General features: G+C 37.1%; 1 protein-coding gene across 1 annotated transcript in view; it reads left to right on the forward strand.

The window, feature by feature from the left end:
- Positions 1-20,064, forward strand: part of LOC140234801 (protein furry homolog-like) — a 124,289-nt gene that overhangs the window by 94,727 nt on the left and 9,498 nt on the right. The window contains exons 45-54 of the mRNA XM_072314837.1: positions 2,113-2,178; positions 7,882-7,902; positions 9,877-10,182; positions 11,105-11,284; positions 12,192-12,302; positions 12,802-12,938; positions 13,403-13,674; positions 14,020-14,183; positions 17,574-17,624; positions 18,307-18,333. Coding sequence (XP_072170938.1) covers positions 2,113-2,178; positions 7,882-7,902; positions 9,877-10,182; positions 11,105-11,284; positions 12,192-12,302; positions 12,802-12,938; positions 13,403-13,674; positions 14,020-14,183; positions 17,574-17,624; positions 18,307-18,333 — 1,335 coding nt within the window. The remainder of the gene's footprint in view (positions 1-2,112; positions 2,179-7,881; positions 7,903-9,876; positions 10,183-11,104; positions 11,285-12,191; positions 12,303-12,801; positions 12,939-13,402; positions 13,675-14,019; positions 14,184-17,573; positions 17,625-18,306; positions 18,334-20,064) is intronic.

Below are 20,064 nucleotides of genomic sequence, written 5' to 3' on the forward strand. Positions count from 1 at the left end.
TTAGGGTCTGAATCAGCAGGCTGTGTATTCCAACTGTCTCTTTGCTCTTGTCACTTTGTGCATTCATGGATGTGATCTTGTGCCTCTGTCCAGTTCCCATTTCTATAACCCCAGTGGTAGTCTTCTTGAGCAGTCCCCTTTCCTGGTTTCCCTCTTCCTACATGTTCTCTCATGTCATTGTTTGTATAGTGGTAAAATATGAGCAAGATTGATGCTATTACTTTGTCTGTGTGATGTAAACAAGTGATGTTAATATGAAAGTCTGATGTTTTGTTGTGTCGCATGAGTTAACATTGACACAGCTGTCCTGGATGCTGTATACGCCATATATTTTAGCGAGTCAAATTTTCCGCTAATTAGGACTTCTCAACAATTTCGCGAGTGGTTAAATTTGGAATTGTGGAGTACAGTACTGAATGGACAAATGTACGCATGCTAGTCACATTCATGTCAGGATGAGAGTTGATATTTTGCGTGTTTTTAGATTCATGAATAGTACCTGATTTGCAAAATTCGCCAAAAAAAAAAAAAGAAAACTACAAAATATTTGGCGTATACAGTAATTATGTGTCAGTTCTACCCATAAAATATGATCATAATATATGATGTTATACGTAAAAGCTATAAACAAAACTGTAAACAACGTAATCATTATCTCACCTTGAATTTGACATACCTATTGTGACTAATAACAAAATGAGAATTTGCTCTATGATGATGATTATATTTTGATCTTGAAAAAAAAAACTACTAATTGCAATTAATAGATAAAATGGACAAAAAAAGAAGAAAATCTGCTGTTTTAATCAATTTCATGAAAATTAGTAAAATTACATCCGACAGTGGCTCAAGGAAGAAACAGAATCATGTATTTGAGACACTTTTTTTTTTTTTTGGGGGGGGGGCCTAAAAAGATATGAATTTAGGCATGAACATGAATTTTTCATCACCAAAATTTAGATTTGCCAAGTGGTAAATGGTTATGTGAAATGTATATTCTAGACATTACCAGAAAATGTAAAAGCTTATTTTGACTCAGTTATTCCAGGCCTTAATCAGGTCCTTTTTTTTTTTTCATTGCTAAAGAGGAAAGATTGAAAATGCAACTCTTTACACGCAAACTAACACAAAAGTCATGTGGCACTTGGCATGTCATGACCCCAGTTTTTTTTTCTTTATGTTAATGACTATTCATCAGCTAAATAGATTAAGACATTCCCTTACGATAATTCTAAAGCAGTTTCTATTTATATCATAGTCACATGCAAATAATTTCCCAAACAAAATGTTCCCTGCCAGTCCCTCCAGAAAACTGAAAAAGTTGCTAAACTTCTTTTGAAATTGCTCTGCCTGCATTTTAACTGCGCTCCATTTGTGTCTTGAAATAGATCCTAACGAGAGAGCTTAACCTATTCGTAAACTGCCCTCATCAATGTTTGTTTAAAAAAGAAAAGTTATATCTGAGCCAAGCATGTGTTTGACTCTACCACAGATGTATATTAGTGCAATCAATGTATTTGTTGTCGAGGTATGACATATGATCAGTTTGGGTGTGCAGTCACTACACAGTCACTGTACTCATGATTTTGACACATTCATAACATGTTGTACGACTAAAGTCTGCACTTATACACACACATATATCATATGTATATTTGTATCACACATTTCATTATAGTCTGTGGTAAATGTAGAATGTATAACCACACTTTGATATCTTGTGTAGAATTGTGTATATGTGCTAGTATGTTTTGAATGAATTATTATGAACTTAAAAGTTTAATTTACGATGCATTTTTGTAAAATTTGAAGTAGCAGACTGGTGATCTATAACATTGGTCCTTCAGCATAATTTTGTGAATCATCAGCATGATACATAAAAAAGATGGCTTCAATGGATTTGCATTGAACAAAACAATTAAAATGAAAATGTTAATGTTTTGTAGGAAGAAATTATTTTATGGATATTGTATGAGAAGAATTGTTTTCTTCATCACATATTCCTTTCAGCCCTGACAGGATTAATGTTAGTGATATTAATGATGCCATTGTACGAGTAGGAGATTAACAGTCTATGATTTGATTTGATTTGATTTGTTTTGCATGCCTTAGAGTTTGCCTGAAACCCACCTCCTTGGTGCAATGCTGAAAAAGGAGCACTCATCCTCTGCCATATTGGTATCTTATCTCACTTATCATTTTCATAAAATGGGGGATTCCCCCATCTATTTTTAGTCTTTTTGTAGCCACCTCACATCAGGCGTGCACCGCCGTGTTATGAATAAATAGCCTGCCGTGCTGTCTCGCACATTCTTTGCTGTGTAGTTCAACATCGTCAATTTTACATTCGCACTGCATTTCACGTCTGGTATCAGGTGTTTGTGCGGGAGAAGTCTTGCGCTCTTTTACAAATATCCCTTGAAATGATTCATCTCTGCACTCTTGTCTGCATAGCATTTATCTTCAGTGACAGGAATATTTGAAAGTTAAATCTTTAAATGAGATTCATAGTCTCACGAAAGTTATTACTCTTCTTATACCAAACAACAACCTAATGTTTCTTATTGAACATTCGTTTGGAAAGTAAAGGAAAACAATATGGAATAACTAAATGTTTTGCTGTACATATAGTGTCATTTAAGTGGATCAGCTTTGAAGTTTGATTGTTAAAAACTGGTGTTCTTTTGGGGAGGGCGAGGCTGCTTGTTTGAGCTCATATTACAGAGAATTCATCTCAGTACGTATTGCCCACCTTCAAGAAATATTGAAGATCTGCTATTTGCATTTACAGATATATACAGAAGTGTGAAAGCAAGAAAATCTTTACTGAATGTGCAAGACATGTAGCTGGTTATTGTGGGAGATCTAAAGTGCATCTAGTTTTAATAATGCAATTTACATATTGTCAACTTTGCAGTAGAAAGGCAGTAATTATGGTTCTGTGTCTCAGAGTTAATTCTTTCTGCATCTCATCTGAGTAAATGCTTGGATTATCTTATCATACACATTTTGTGTCATGCTTTTCTTTGCAGTAGATATAAAGTTAATGATGAATGTGACTAGAATATCTGCTGCTTTTCTGCTTCATTCCATTTTCTGTAAATTGTGAGGTGTTGGGAAAACATAATCCTTATGGAGGCAGAGGAAATTAATGAGTATTTTTAACAATGCATTACACTTCATAATACTCACAATAGAGAGATATGATGCTTTACCTCAACTCATGTTGCCATGGTGACAGCAAGCTAAAACCTTCTTTTTCACAAGGATGTCATATAAAAACATTCTGATCATGAAACTAAAGGCTGATAAAACATGCCTGTGCATTTTGACATTAAGAACTTCATAGGAGCAGTCCATTTACCAAATAGTGATTTTTTTTTCCCGATGCAGTGTAAGCCACAAGTGATGGATAATTTTGTTACAAAAAATGAAGAAGAAGCAAACCAGTAAAAAAAAAATAATAATAATAATAACAAGTAACAAAAAAGCACAAAAACAATGGAGGTTGGCATGGTGGGCATACAAACTTCTACTGCTCTCCTCCTTTCTTGCTTATTTTGCATTCCATCCATATCAATGTACATGGTTAATTTTTAGCCAGAATAATGCAATCCATATTCCTAGTTATCAGAAATACATGTACCTTTTGAAGAAAATTCTGTTGGAAGAAAGAAGAAATGCTCTATAAAAATGAACCATGAAGGACAGGCAAAAAGAAAAAAACCCAAAGAAAGTGTTAGTCTGAAATGGTAGATGGTAGAAAATTTGTGACCATCTGAGTGACAGTAAATCACCTGACAGGCTATACCCCAAGTTTGTCTTTCAATTGCAGTGTTGTGGTCATGTGACACATTCTCCTGGCAAAGAGAAGCAGTGTCTTCAGGCTTCCAGCATCAGAACATATGTGGACTAACAGAGAGGATTGTTTCTAACAAGAAAATATGTAAATTTAAAAAGATGGAAAGCAAAGGAGAAAGCCCACAAGAAATTTGTAGTTGTAATGAGCATCAATGTCAGTGTCACATGATTAAGATGCCCTCCCTAAAATACCGCCAGGACACCATACTCTGAGTCGCCGAGGATCTTGAGGGCGCTCTTCATATACTTTCGTCTTTCCATTCAAATCTTCACTGTGCTATTGCTGCCATATCTGTGCTTGTGTTCAACATCAAACTGTCTCTGAGCTAAATGGATTATATTCATTCAAGCAGGGGGTCAAATGATTTATCACAAGTCATGGAACATGGAGAGAAAACCTCGCATTAGGAAAACTAAGTTTGGCTTTGCAAACCAAAATGTTATCATTATGTCTTGTCCTTTGGTGGGATAGGTTGACGTGCTTTAAGGTCAAATCTTGAAAAATCTCAACATTTACTCTCTCAAGAACTCTCAGGGCTATCTCATCTATATCAGTGCAATATTTCCTACACATGAATGCATTGCTTCTGTGCGACATACATAAATGTGGGCTTCTATTTCATTCCTCCATTTATTTCATTCCTACTATCCATTTAAAAGTGTATTACAACTGTCACTTGCTGTGATTGTATTGTCTTTTCTCCGTCTTGATTTCACAGAGCTAAACGATAATAATTTTTTTTTTTAGTTTACATATGAATTATAGAACATCCCCATATAGATGTTCTGAGGGAGGTTTGTTTAATAACATCTGAAAAGCAACTATATATTTATATATTTTTAATAATAAAGTGCAGCTATCTTTATGTACAACAAACATACACTGATAATTCCTGTGTAATACCTCCTTGGTGAAACACAATATTCTAATGTTTGATAAGAGGAGTCATTGTTCACTCAAGTTTCTTTGCATACAATCTGATATGTAGAGACTTTTTCCTTGGTCTAATGTAGGCTTCATTTCTTTTTTCTTTTCTTTTCTTTTTTTTTTTTTGGTCAAAGAGAAGAACATGTAACACTCTTACAGTAGCTAGTGTATAATGATTGGATGATTAGGGATTGGTTGCTAGGAGACAGTGCATGATGGCCATCCCTTTCTTCATTAGTGATGTAGTCTTCAGACAAGGCTTGTATGCATCTCTTCTTAAAATGCCAACATCTGGCCATGTGATTTCTGATGTCTTTCTTGTGGATGTAAGTCAGTCGGTTCTAACAAAACTACATCATTTGACAAAGTGCTTTGGTGAGATGTCCAATGGGGGAAGCGGAGAAAAAAAATGCAGGATGTAATCTTTATCATATTTCACTGAATATGATTTGACAGATTTAGGTCAACATGGTTCCAACAAATTTTAAACTTATGAATGAATTTTAGCATCGACATAGCAATGATGTTGCAAGGGAGTATAAACAAAGTCTTAAATTTATATACAAAGAAAGTTGGTATATGAAGACCATCCACCTACTACCCAATTACTCATTACAGGTTAGATATCATATAAATGCCATTTAATGCACCCAAGTGGACACAAAAAAAAAACAAAAAAAACCTCCCACTTTTCTTGAGGCTAAAATGCATGAAGAAAGAGAGGGGATGGGAGATGGGAGGGGCAAGAGACACTACAGCATACATTTGTAGTACTAGTACTGCAGGCCAATTCAAATTGATCATCCATGAAATGCTCTGCGATCCTTTTTGTCTGGATATAATTCCAGAAAGTGTTTTTGTTTTGTTGTATTTACATGCCTTAAGTAAGCCCAACTTTCTAATTATACTATCTTGTACCTGTTACATGAAAGAAAATAAGTTTCATTTGTGTAGCATAAAAATGCATCATAACACAAAGCTTTCCTGCTTTCCTGTGTGTTGTCTCGTCCCTTTCTCCTATTGTCATATTTGTGTGCATGATTTGATGGAATTAGGATTAGGCTTTGGCTGCTTTAATCCTTTAGCTGTCTGTAATATGTATGTTTCCTGTAATGACTGGTATGCTGTAACATTTATTGTAGTTAGTCATTTTTTTTTAAATAGAATCATTCATTGTGTGAAACGAGTAACTGGTCTAATGCATCTGACTAATTTCTGGATACACACACGTCATTTGCTCCACCATTTTTCTCAAGGATGCAGGCGCGGTGGAGCATCCCAATTTGCATCTCATTATCGCCCCGTTCTATTTGAATTTCCAACGGGCATCCACGGCTGCCCGAAACTGTGTGCATGAAAAAGTCAAATCTTTACCTTCTCCTTGTGCCGCTATGCGTGCCGGTAGTAAACTCAAACTTCCCACACTATCTAAGTTTTTAAAAACCTTCCTTTTGATGAAAAAATTATGAAATTTGCTGCACTAGAACTTGAGATATTAAAGCGTTTTGAAAATCACCTCTCGCAAAACATGCTCACTGTTTTTTTCCGACTGGACTATGGCCGGGCTCCAATGTGTCCGAAACTGTCAACATAAGTTCATCAGGCCTCAATCCATATATGGTGAAAGTTTTCGCTTTGTACCACCTGTACTTTTTGAGAAATCAACTTGTTTCTACAGGGTTTGGAATAGAAAATTGTAGTCGGCGAAACAATTGAAAATGACGTCATTTCTTTTCCCGTAATATTGGGCATGCGTGGTACGTGAGATTCAGGATTTCGTGCTCATTGTTGGTTTGCATGTGACGCAGTCAATTTTGCTGAGTGTCGCACGGCGGTGATTGCTGAGCTGCTGCCGCGCACGCTGCATGCAGCAATGCGTTGTGTGTGCTGTGACATGCAACGCCACAGTGACGCGATTAATTATACATGGGACCGACGTGTACGCTTTGCGTTCGTGTCATTTTTGACATCACCTTCTGTTTTTTTTTCCGACACAACCATGGCCGGGAATATTATGGTATGAAATTTAAAATGCAAGCAGATAAATAAATTTCGGTGTACTTTGTTTGAATGGCGCTTTTGTTCTGCAATCACACTTCGTGAATTTTAGGATGATTTTCGAGGCATATTTTTGGTAATTTTGCTCGCCAGGTTTTCGCTAAAATTTCACATTTTATCATTGTCAAATCCTTTAATATGTTATATGTGCATATTCGGACATGTTTTCAAATTCAAACTAACTCAATTTTAATCCGAAAATAGGTTTCCTGAAATTGTTATTAGCTTGAGAAGTTGTTTACTTTTTCTCAACTACGCGAGTACATGTTGTTTACTTTATGCAAATGAGGCTCGGCTGCCGATGGATTTCTGCGAGATAATTGGGGTGCTCCACCGCGCCTGGATGGAAAAGAAACTATTTTGTACTCACAGGGACAAGACATTCATTATTTGTTTTGTAAAGCACAGACAAAGGAAGTTTTAGGGATTGATATTTTACCTGAAAAAAGTTGACATAGCTCAGTTTGCAGAATTCAATGTACAAAGTAGGACAAATCATATGCATGGTCATGGTCATGGTCAGGATGATGTTTTGTATGAGAATTTATGTTGAGTTAAATTCTATGCTGGAATGCAAAAAGTGTCAACAGATAACTCTATGAATTAAACATCCACTGGACATCTGATGCATTGTGTTTTGTGGATGATATTTGTACAGAAAAGAAAAGAATGTGTTCTTTAAAGAACCTCTCTTTCCTCTAGTCAGTTTTCACTTTACAGGTTTGAAAGTGGGTACTTCATTTAATCCATGAACAGTGAAAGTGGGTTTTTGTGAATTAACACAATCTAGGTTGTCCGTTACTAACACCAGATATTGCTAAATGTGTAATCCCTTTGTAAGTGGTATAAACCCTTCCCAGAGTGCTGTACTGTCTGGTGGTTGTGTATACTTGCTTTAAAACCTAACAGCGACATGGTAATATGACATGTGGTACTTTATTGTAGTGAAAGTGCCCCTGTTCTTGAGTTCTTCTATCTGATGTTCATTTGTTTTGTATCTCTTTTTGTGTTGATGTTCTCACATTGCTTTGCAGACACGATCAGCCAAGGATAAGGTGACTGACACACTTTCTTTCAGAAAACATCAATTCAAAGTTCTTCGACCCCCTTTTACCCTTGTTATTTATTCTTCCTTCTTCTTGGAAACTTATACAATTGTACATGTAGCATGCTGCTGAATTGTTTACTTGTTGTGCTCCTTTGTATCCAGACTTCTGCCATAGAAGGCCAAAAAATTGCCATGTAGTTTTGTCACAACTTTCTTTCTTTCTTTTTTTTTTTTCGTTATGAAGAAATCTAAAGCCTGTGTCTTTGTTTTCACAGGCAGTAGTGTATTGATACATGTAGCGTAAATTTTCTCCAATAGCAGAAATATTCTGTTTAGCGAGACAACATTACGCATGTGCCATTTCTCGCTGCGTAATGTATGTCAAACAATCTTGTGTGAGTTCATACTAACATGCAAAATAATTGTCTTTATGCCCTGGTTTGAAGGGGAAAAACCATAGAAATGTTTAATTTGTTTTATCTTTCATTGTTGAATTTACACTGAATGTTCTTTTTTTTTTTTAAGGCAATATGTTGTGAGGCTCATATTTGTTATGCTTTTTTTTTCAAGAAAACTTGTCTTGCAATGTCTGTTTCTTGTTGCGGAAATCAGTTCCGATAGATATTTCCTGAAGAAAATGCTAAAGTATTGTGATGGCAATATAACACATTGTGTCTTCTCTGATTCCTGTTGCGCCATGTACCAACTCTGTGTTGTTCAAAAAAGCAGTGCAAATCAACAACACACTAGTGCGACAATTGTTCCTTCACAGAGTGTCAAAAGATATAACCATAAATTCAAATGCTAACACTCAAAAAAAGTTTTTTAAAAAATAGCTCCTTGCATCATCAAGAAATATACTGTAGAATAGTGTACGATTGTTGTAGGTAAGAGGAGTGTCCTTGCCGATTACCTTCCTTCACATTGCTTTTGGTCAACTATTTACAGGAATATGAAAATACCATTGTATAACCTACTCTGCTGAGCCCTTCGAAGCTTCCTAACCCAATGTTTGCTGTGTTGTGTCACATTTGTACTCATACACAGTGTTGCTGTGTTTTGGAGGTTGTTTCATTGTGTGTTTGTGTGTGCTTAATTTCGAAAGCAAAGTGTGGCGTTTTCTACCTTTAACCATCTTTTTTTTTTCTTAAAAGTTGCATTGCATTGTCTAACATCCTAGAGGAGACTACGTCTCCAGTACACCACTGTAGCTTGCACCGATAGTTAGCACAGTTTGATTCCATTTCACTGACTGTGGCTTTCTTCTCAAAGCTTGGTGGTGGATATTTCCTCGTTTTTACTCTATATCGCTACAATTATTTGTAGATCATCTTTTCAACTACAGTCTTCCTCAACTTGATTGTTTCTAGACAATAGGAAATTGAATGTTTTCAGAGCTGAAAGAATTTGGAATACAAGTACTCAGGTGTACATATTGCTTTACAATGCTAAAGCAAAGTGTTAGCATTTTCAAAAATCATTATTAAATGCAGCATTTGCTCTTTCTAAATACCAATGTTTTTTTTTTTCCTTTTTTCATAAAATGGAAAAATAGAGTTAATACAATACAGTATACTTTCTAGCCAACTAGCATTTAGTATTTAAATTTGAATAATGTTTCTCATATGCTGCAGTGGTTTTTGGAGTGTTTGTGAAAAGCTTTGACTACATTGATGTTACATTTCAAATGAACTGTGAATGAAGTAATGATAGCATCTGAAGGAAATAAAGAAATATTTGTTTTGAAGAGGAGGAATGCAAAAAGTTGACACTACCAAAAGCTGCCTCTTAAAAAAAAAAGAAAAAAAGAAATAGCATGCATTATACAGACCTATGCTCAGCATTAGTTTAGAATAACAAAAGTATTGTATTTTCAAAGACACTTTTTAATTTGAGGTATTAGGATATTATTAGTAACACTCGTGTGTATCTTGAATAGTGTAATGAATGTCAATTTCAACCCTTCCTGTGAAACCCTTAGACACCAATTATACGACGCAAGTATCCGTCGATGAACACCATCACTACCTCCTTCAGTGATGAATCGGCGGCGAGTACTCTGAGCAGTGACGACAGTAGCATGAGTACCGAACCCACGGACATCTCGCAGCTGGGCCCCGGCGGCAGCATTCTCTCCACCTCCTCTGCGACCGTCAACGCAGCCAAGCAGAACATCGTGCCGTCGGCGTGGAGGAAGCCCCAGCAGTCACAGCGCCGCACCCGCGAGAGGATGGTGTCGGTGCTCAAGGGGCTTGGGCAGAACATTGGGCTTCCCCGGAGTCCGTCGGTGAGTATCATCCCAACCTCACCCTCTTTGCGCTTCTCTTTGCACAGACATTCATGGGGGAATTCTGGACCAGTTTAAAGTTAGTCTGAAAAGAAAGAGTAAGATATGACAAGCACAACAGTAAATTTTGGACAAAATTGGACTCAAAATAATTAAGTTATGAAATTTCAAAAATTTGCTCATTTTGCAAAACAGTTCCTGAACAGTTGATATGAATATGTAAATGAGTGAGCTGATGATGTCTGTACCTCACAATTTTTCATTGATTGTGTTATAAGAAAATGACAAAATTTCAACTCTTTTGCTATAAAAGAGTAAAACATGCTGTTATTCCTGTGTGAATATCTTCTGAATAAGGATCATTCAGATATTGTGTAAAGATTTGAGACTGGGTCATAATTGAATGTGAACAAGAAAAACCTGGAAATGTCAAAATTTTGTATACAAACTGTAAGGAAAGTTGTTAGGGGATGACATTAATTCACCATTCGCATATTCATATTGACTGTTAAAGAACGTAGCATTGGAACTTCTCAACTTCCTTAATTTTCATCCGATTTTGATACAAATTTTTATCATTAGGTTCAGAAAATTTTACTTTCTTTTCAGACTAACCTTCAACTGGTCCAGAATTTCCCTTTATTTCAAGCATTCTGGATAGTGCTGAGTGTGGAAAGATTCAGTCTTACTATGGCTTTTATGTTTAACCTGTTGAAGATGAGTCCTGAGTATACTCAGGCAGATGTCTATGGGAAGTGCATGTTGTAGCAAAATCAGCCCGTCCTCAAGGGGTTAACATAGTCAGAAAGTTGCATGATCTGCAGATAGTTGGCAACCCTGCTTTAATAGAGGCAATATGGTTCCTGTGTACGCATGTCCGTTGATGCAGCCAACAATTTCTCAATTTCCACGACATCTACAGGTCATCTTTAGCTCGACCAGCGATATCGCCAATGAGCGGCAGAACAGTGTGTGCTCGTCCAGCGAGTCCACCTCCCTGGTGGACTCCATGAACCCTGATGGGAGTAAGGCGGAGGAGAGCGGAGACATCCCCACCCTCAAGGAGTTTGACTTCCTGGAGGGAGAGGACGTGGACAGAGAGGTAGGGTTTGATTCAGATTCCTACTTTGACCTGACACAGGCACAAAAACACATCAATAATGACAACATTTGTATCGCGCTTCATGTGGGCATTTCTGAGTGCATTGATATGGAACAGAAAAGTTGAAGTAAGATTCAGAATATACAGTAGTTACAAACATTGTGATATGTATAGCAGAGAAAAGTGTAGCGATTGATTGAATAAGCGAGTTTTGAGCATTGACATAAACTCGTCTGCACATCGATCATTTTGGATGTGAAAGGGGAGTTTGGATGTGAAAGGGGAGTTTGTTCCAAAGAAAGGAGCCATGAGAGAAAATGCCCTATCACCATAATGGGTGCAAGCATGAGGACTGCGTGATGATTCCAGAGTAGAAGGAGAACAGAGAGATCTGATCGAAGTCGAGGAGTGGAGAGAAATCAAGTCGCTGAGATATGAAATTGTTCTTTGAGAAAATTTTATTTTTATTTCTTGTGGCTGCTGCAATCCATCTTGCTGAAAAATATACAAATTGCACTGTGCAGTGAAAGGCCACCATTTACAAGAGTAGCATTCACTGTATTTACACTTTAGTAATTGCATGCAGGCATTCCCAACTTACCATATTGTAAACAGTATGAAATGTCTGCGTGAAGTTTGCTCATGAAAATAAATGAGACCTACGCCATGGAGGTGCCATGTTCTGCTAACTTTTAAGCTACATGTGAATACTTAAAACAAAGCTAGTAGTTTGATTAAGGTCACTAAAAGAGATAAAAAGATTTGTATAAAAGATTGCCTGCATTTGTGCATGATTAAGTATCCAACATTAAGTCTTGCAAAAGATTTCCTGTATTTGTGCATGATTAAGTATCCAACATGAAGTCTTGCGATATCTGATTGTATTGCTTCATTGATTTCTATGCAGGATGGCAAAGGATTCAACTGGTACGACAGTAGACACTCCCTCGAAGACATTGACTCCAACAGCGTTGTGCTGCCTGACCATGAGGAATCCAAGTATTCCTCTGAAGACGAGGTAAAGATGCGATCAGAGGATGGTGGTGGTGGTGATTGATGTTGGCAGGGGCTGCCTACTGTAAAGCCAAGAATGTTGAAGCCTAATATCTGTCGTGCCAACAAGGCAATTTATCCTTTCAAGAGATCTACAGTTGTTCATGTGCTGCTAACTATCTGCAGCAGTTTTCTAAACAAGATCATCACACCCTGGTGAGCAGGTGTCCTGTATTGAAAGATGTAAAGATCTATGATCAGAAACATTGGTAGGAAAAACAGTTTCAAAATCAAAAAATGTCTGTCAAGCATAGAATATGTAATAGAATTTAAGTAGTCCGTCATGTTTTGTGTAATTATTGTATTTGCTCTCTTTCTTTTTTCTTCCTTTTTCCAACCAGTCATCATATTCTCCATGAAGAAGTCGATCAGAATAGATAGATGCATGGTTTCTTGGTATCCATACCACAGTGCTGGTATCATAGTTCAGCATCTTTCTTACTCTTGTTTCTTGTGCTACACAGAATAGTATATCCGGAGCGGATGACAACACCCTGAGCCTGGAGAAGAGCAGGATTTATTCTGGTATGCAGCGAGAGTATTCCATGCAGTCGGCAGGGAGTGGCCACATCAGACGGACCCCCTCTGGATCCATCTCCAGGTGACTGTCTCAGTGGTCCTGGCTCATTCATTACCTGCCTTGTTATAATGCCTTGTCTGGGGATTATTTATGGTGTTAAACATTTTCCTATGAACAAATATGACATGAGGTATACATGTAGGCTCAAATCACCACAATTGTTGGAATATGTTATAACTTGCAGAGCTGAAGAGCAAGGAATGAAGTGCAGCCCAAGCAGATGTGCCTTATATCAATAAGTTTCAGTCCTCCCGTATGAATGGTGGATGTCTCAGACAAACTATGTGCTCTTCCATCTGTGGCGCCTTAAGTCCTTCAAATTTGGCCATTTTTTTGTTGGTGATCTAAACATATCAGAACTATCATCAGATGTATGACTATAAATCATTTGACCAATATTCCTCTGTCATTCCATCTGTTCATCATCCATCCATCCATCCATTATTTATTCATCCATCTATCTCCGCATCCATCCATCCCTGCAGTGGAGAGAGTGAACTGGACAGCCTCTCGTCGCCGATGTCCAACGCTCCGGCCGCCAACTCCTCCTTCATCTACATTCCAGTGGACGAGGTGGAGGAGGCGTGGCAGACCCACGTGGATGCCGTCATGGTGGACAATAGTGGGCGCTCTGCGGTCAACACCTTCCACATCTTCACCCAGTTCTACAAGGTCATGCAGCAGCGCTTCTGCAACCTCACGCGGGAGGCGTGCAATTACCTCGGCGACCGCATGCGGAGCATCGCCCTGCAATTCCATATCCTTGTCAGACAGTGATGTAGATGTAAAAGTGCTAGTTACTGATATGAGAAAGCAGTATATAAATTCAGGGTCAATCCTTTTAGCATTGTACAAATTATATCATGCTGTATAGAATAAACAACTGTGCTATGAGAATGTGTCTTTTATCTGTCCGTCAACTTTCCTTTCCCCCATTCCTGTTCACCCTTCTTCTGACATTTTCCATGCCCATAAAACTGTTGTTGCAGTTTTCGTCACCTTGTTGTCATTTCAGAAAAATACTGTCAAAAGCATCCCCTCTTTGAGGAATTGGTGGAAACCATCTGATTGTCTCATATTCAGACCTTAACTCTCATCACACTGAATACCCTGGAGGTCCTGAGCACCCACGCTGTGTGTCCCTTTGTCTATGTGGACACAGAGACCCTGATTCAGTGCCGACTGCTAGACAGTCACAGATACTGTGTGTTGGAGCTCAATGTGCACTACGACACCTACATCTCCAAACGGGATCTCACAGTGGAGGTAACCAAACATCCATTACAGTCCAACCTTTCTTATCCAGCCATGTTAGGGACCGAATAAGTGATATGACAGGATCAGCACAACACTTTTAAGCAATAATTAGGTGATCCGAGTATCCTCTCGGATCACCTTCTGTATCTGTACTGATTCTTTGTTGGGTCTTCTTCTTCTTTCTTTATTTCTGGACAAAATTTGTGTATCGATTAGCTCAGAAAGTGTTCTTCCTATCAATGTCAAAATTATACCATATATGTATCATGTCCCAAAGACGACGGGTCAAATAAAATCATAGTGATCAGTCGACCGTGACGTCACTATGACGTCATTATATGAAAACACATTTTCATTCATATCTCATTAATGGAATGGAGTTTTTCAATGAAATTTACGTCACATATATTTCAAGTTATGCGGATTCTACTCATATTCTCAAAATTCATATTTTCTCTTAAAACGTGCGCGTACGCGTGCGTAGAAATATTTGTATGCTCAAATCGAGCTCAAAATTTTTTTGCACACGTTTCAGACCATTTGGAGCATTTTTTGAAAAATTGAAAAAATTGGACGGACGCGTACGCGCGCGCATATATACGCACGCACAGCTCATATGCAATAGAAATTTCCCGTTTTTTCACACTTATCGGATGCCTGAAATGTCAAGGAATATTTCTACCAAGTTTCAAGTCAATCCGACTCAATATGACGTCATACAGACCCGTCAAAGTTGAAATTCCGCGCGCGCGTCAATGGCGATATACAGTCCAACAATGCCAAAAAACCGCCAATTTCAAATCCGATTTTACTCGTCAGGATGGACGGTGACCCCCCATTTTCTTTACATATTCTGAAAGCTGATGAGTTGTACATGTCATTTCATGGGTTGACGATGCTGAAAAAATGATTAAAAGATATCAAATTTCTTAATAAAGTAAAAAAAGTAAATTTTCAAAATGACGTCATCAAATTTTAAGTTCATTCGAGCGTATCTCACTAATCCTTTGCCAATTTTCACCTAGATTTCAGTATGTTGTAGCTTATTAAATGCTCTTTCGGTAATATAATAACAACATTTTGATTGGATGACGGCATCATCTCGTAAAAATGGATTAAATGTAACATTGTTAAATTTGACCAGTTTACGTGTTATCTCTATGGGAGTGCAGTTTTTCTGGAAATGAAAACTGACATGACTATCTTTATCGAGCACTAGCTCACTTATGCTTCGGTGAATTTCTCCCATATTTTAGTATGTTGTAGCTGAGACTTTGGGCTATCGTAAGTGTGCCCTTCGTTTTTTCATACGGAGTCGGCATCATGCCCAAAAACTTGGTTGAAATTAAAGCTTATCTTCCATGTATTTTCATATTCCTTTCTTTCTGCAACTTTCTTTGCAATAACTCAAGAAAAACAAGCTCTATCAGCCCAATATTTTGCACATGTTTAGTTTATGTCACGTACATTATTTCATAAAATAACAACTACTTGATCGGACACCTTCTTGGGTATGTAAATTAGGGTCAAAGGTCAAAAATGTTTCATCCTGTATCTTGGTGAATACATGTCTTATCTTTCCCATATTTTGCATACGTAAAGAACATGTTACAAGAATCATTTCACAAAATAACCACTTTTTGCTCAGACGCCATCTTGTCTGTGCAAAGTAGGGTCAAATGTCATATGTACTTCTTTCTTTATCTTCATTATCACGTGTTATCTCTATGGGAGGGAATTTTTCTAGATGTGAAAATTGACATGATTGTCTTTATCGACGACTAACTCAATTACCCTTTGGTGAATTTCTTCCAGATTTTAGTATGTTGTAGCCAATGTAATACTCTTTAAGTTTTGTTCAATCAAAGTTTTAATCGGATGATGTCTTCACCTCGTGAAATTAGATATAATGTAACCTTGTCAAATTTAACCAGTTTACGTGTTATCTCTATGGGAGGGAATTTTTCTGGAAATGAAAATTGACATGACGGTCTTTATCGAACACTAGCTCACTTACTCTTCTGTGAATTTCTCCCAGATTTTAATATGTTGTAGCTCAGACTTTGGGCTATCGTGACTATACCCTCCATTTTTTCATACGACGCCGAGATCACGTCAAGAAACTTGGTTGAAATCAAACTTATCTTCGATGTATTGAGATATTTCTTTCTTTCTACAACTTTCTTTGCAATAACTGAAGAAAAACAGCCCCTATCACGCCCATATTTTGCACATGTTTAGTTCATGTCACGTACATTATTTCATAAAATAACAACTACTTGATCAGACACCATCTTGGGTATGTAAATTAGGGTCAAAGGTCATAAATGTTTCAACCTGTATCTTGGTGAATACATGTCCTATCTTTCCCATATTTTGCACACGTAAAGACCATGTTACAAGGATCATTTCACAAAATAACCACTTTTTGCTCAGATGCCATCTTGGCTGTGCAAAGTTGGGTCAATGGTCAAATGTACTTCATTCTGTATCTTCGTTATAGTTTATACCAGGGAGGTACCTCCCTGGTTTATACCGAATTTGGTACCAAAGATGGTAGACCTCACTCTCTTTTCTAAATGAGAATCCAAATATCACACGGCCAATGTCTCTAAACACAGATAAAATCTATATGGTCATGCCTATTGCGATCAGGACTCGAATCATTGATTAAAAAAAAAAATCGGATCACCTAATTTGTCAGTCTTGACAAATTCCGAGTCTAGTTGGTGTTGGTGTTGTACGTAGGACATTCTTGATTACTAAACACTAAGCTGATTTACAATGTATTTGCATGTTTTGTAATCAAAATAATGTGGGCATGAAATGGAATGTTAGTTGAAATTCACCTTTTGCTTGTCCTTATTGGTCCTTCTATCAACAGTATTTCAGTTGCTGTAAATATACATGTTATCACAGTGATGGGCATTTATGGTTCCAGACTTTTCCATTTCATTTTATTTGCAATAGTATTGTTACATTGTACATCTAGTAATGTTTCACACTGAAATCGCAAAAACATATAGTGTGGCAGTACATGTCAGGATTAGAGAAAGATAAAGTGATTGCTGGCTAACTGAGGTCGGAGTGTACTTCTTTATGTGTCTGTGTATGTCACTGGAAGTCACTTGGATCATGTTATTCCTTTTCTTTATATTGAAAGCAGCATTTACTTTAAAAAAAAAATGCCTTTACTACAAGCAAATTTCCATGTACATACCACTAAAAAGCTCATTCTTTGGAGACTTATGATTTGTGTACTGCTGTTTCTTAGTATTGTGGATTATGAAATCTACGAAAATCACTGTGCTTCTCTGATGAGGCTATACTATCATTTGTGCATAAATGTCGCTGTTCACAGATTCTGATTACATTCATGATATGATTATTTTATAACAGTGCCTGGATTCTATCAAGGCATCACTGAAAAGGCAAACTCTAGCAGCCCATGTAAGTACTGATACTTTATTTCAGCTCTTTTAAAAAACTTGTTATTGATACACTGTGAATTTAGACTTCAAACAGCTAAAATATCCCCCAAACTCAAAACAATTTTCATAGTGGAAAAGTTGTGCGTGATTTATATTTTTTAATGATGTTATGATTGTCTCTGAGGAACTAAGAAAAGTGGTAACAAGAGATGAAAAGTTTTTCTGTTTTCCACTCTTTTATCAACAGACATGAAGCAGACTGATTTTTATTACGAGATTTTAATATTTGTGTCTTGAGCTTACCAAATGTTTTCTTTCCTGCAACCATCCCACATCTGACAGGAAGAAAAACAAAACCTTCAACTTTCACCAAACTTGTTATTCTCAAACTCACTTGTTAGACATCCAAATGTCTGATGAATCCTATTTTATTGTATCCTTCCAAATTTTTCTATATCTATTTAACATTTCACAGACAAAGCATTCATTCTAGTGTATGCATCATTTGGGATTGAAATTATGCTGTCTATGCAAAAGGTAGTGTGAAGACAAGATGAAAGAATAACATTTGTTAGTGTTATTATGTGTCATACAGTGTATATCAACAATTTTGTAATTGCCACGAATGGCCGTCCAACGTCTTTCTGCCATGAAGTGCCAATTTAAGCCCTTTTTCCATTAACTCCTCCCTCTCAATGCAGGATAACACACCTACAGGGGAGGAACAGGTAAGACTGAATGAATGACTATTCCACTTATCTTCCTTTGCCTCCTTCTTGCTTCTTCTCTTCTTTCTTTCGCCATGTTTGGCCTCCTACTCACTTCTCTGTCTCAGCACTTTTGCCAGATAATATCTCGCTCTTTTTTGGTTTCCTACTCTTGGTTTATTACCTTTAAATTCATCGCTCCTGGCTGCTTTCATTTGGAAGCTGAAAGTTTGTAGGGCTAGGTTAAAAGCCAGATAGCACTTTTCTTTTCTTTTCTTTGGTTTCTGTTGGTGACCTTGAACCATTTTAAGGCCAAACAGAACCTTTCAGTTAATATCTCAATGTAAATGTTCAGTTCAAATTTGAATGTGTTGGAAGTGATGGTGATGGTAATGATCATAGTGTGTCTTTCTTTTTGCTTTGGTGCACATAGGTGGACATGACCCTTCACTGAGCACTGTTTGAAAATGATGAGACAATTGATATTCAAGTAGCTTTGTATGAGTTTCAGCACAATAATTGTCAGCCATTAGAATGAGTTTGTAGGAGGTTTGAAATTGAGAGCACCTTTGTGCTAATTAATGTGGAGAACTTGCTCTATGATCCATGTATGACAATGCTGTGAATGATTTTCTGTCATGTAGCTGAGACAATCTTGTTTTCTTACGGCAGAAAATATCTTTGAGCAGCAAGAAGAGTAGATCAAGTACTAGTAGTAAGATCCATGAAGAACTGGATTGGGGTCATACCGTAGATGTATCAGTCAGAGAATATACAACTGTAGGTACATGGTGTGTGAACAAACATTAGAATCAAGCAGTTTCCTCAATGCACTCTTTATTTTAACATGTTAGTCATTACTTGACTTTGCCAGAGTTACAGTATGCATTATTTTCACTGAAAGAGAAATCCGCCATAGGATATTTTGCCTCAAAGAAGCATTTTTTTTTTTTCAGTGAAGTCAGCAGATGATTGATTGATAATTGGACCAAAGAGAAGAAAGTTCTCACTCCTGAGAGTGGCAATCAGGAGTCCAACATTGTGTTCTGTGTAGTTCTTAGACTGCTTCCATGATCCACTGAGCATTTCTTGAACTTTGAAATAATGGATTTCCTCTGTTTCTGAGGATTATGCAAGATTAGAATGCAATGTCCTAGATGTATCAGAGGCAGAGACTTAAATAAAATGTTTGTTCAGAAAAAAAAAAGGACAAAAAACTTGAGATAAAAGAAAGGTACCGGTACCCCACTGGTTTTCTTCATACCTGGCCTAGGTATGCTACATGTACATGTGGTGAAGATGGGCTGATTAAATGTTTCGCAAAACCCCTGTAGGTCAAAGGTCACAGGTCTTTGGTTAGAAATGTCATGTTCCAGCTACAAATAATCAGTATGACATTGGTTGTGTACAAAAAGTAATTGTATAAGTCCCACATACCCAACGCTGTGTGGATGTCATGTGCTTATGCAGTTTGCAACAGTTTCTTCTTCTTTTTTTTTTTTCAATTTAATGATTTTATCATAGTTGTGCATGTGCACAGAATCAGAAACATAAGGAAAGTTACGATCATTCATTGAAGATAAAATTTAGCCAGTTTTACTGGTCTAGATGCTGCCATTTAGACTGCTTTGGCTATTAAAGAACTTCTCAGTGAGTACTTTTTTAAGATCTTATTTGTAGTTGGTGTAAATGTGCCAATATTGCCTACTGTTGGGGTCCTTTACCAACTATTTTTTTACCCCTGACGTTGCA

The sequence above is a fragment of the Diadema setosum genome, chromosome 11 (genome assembly GCF_964275005.1).
Source record: "Diadema setosum chromosome 11, eeDiaSeto1, whole genome shotgun sequence".
NCBI lineage: Eukaryota > Metazoa > Echinodermata > Echinoidea > Diadematoida > Diadematidae > Diadema > Diadema setosum.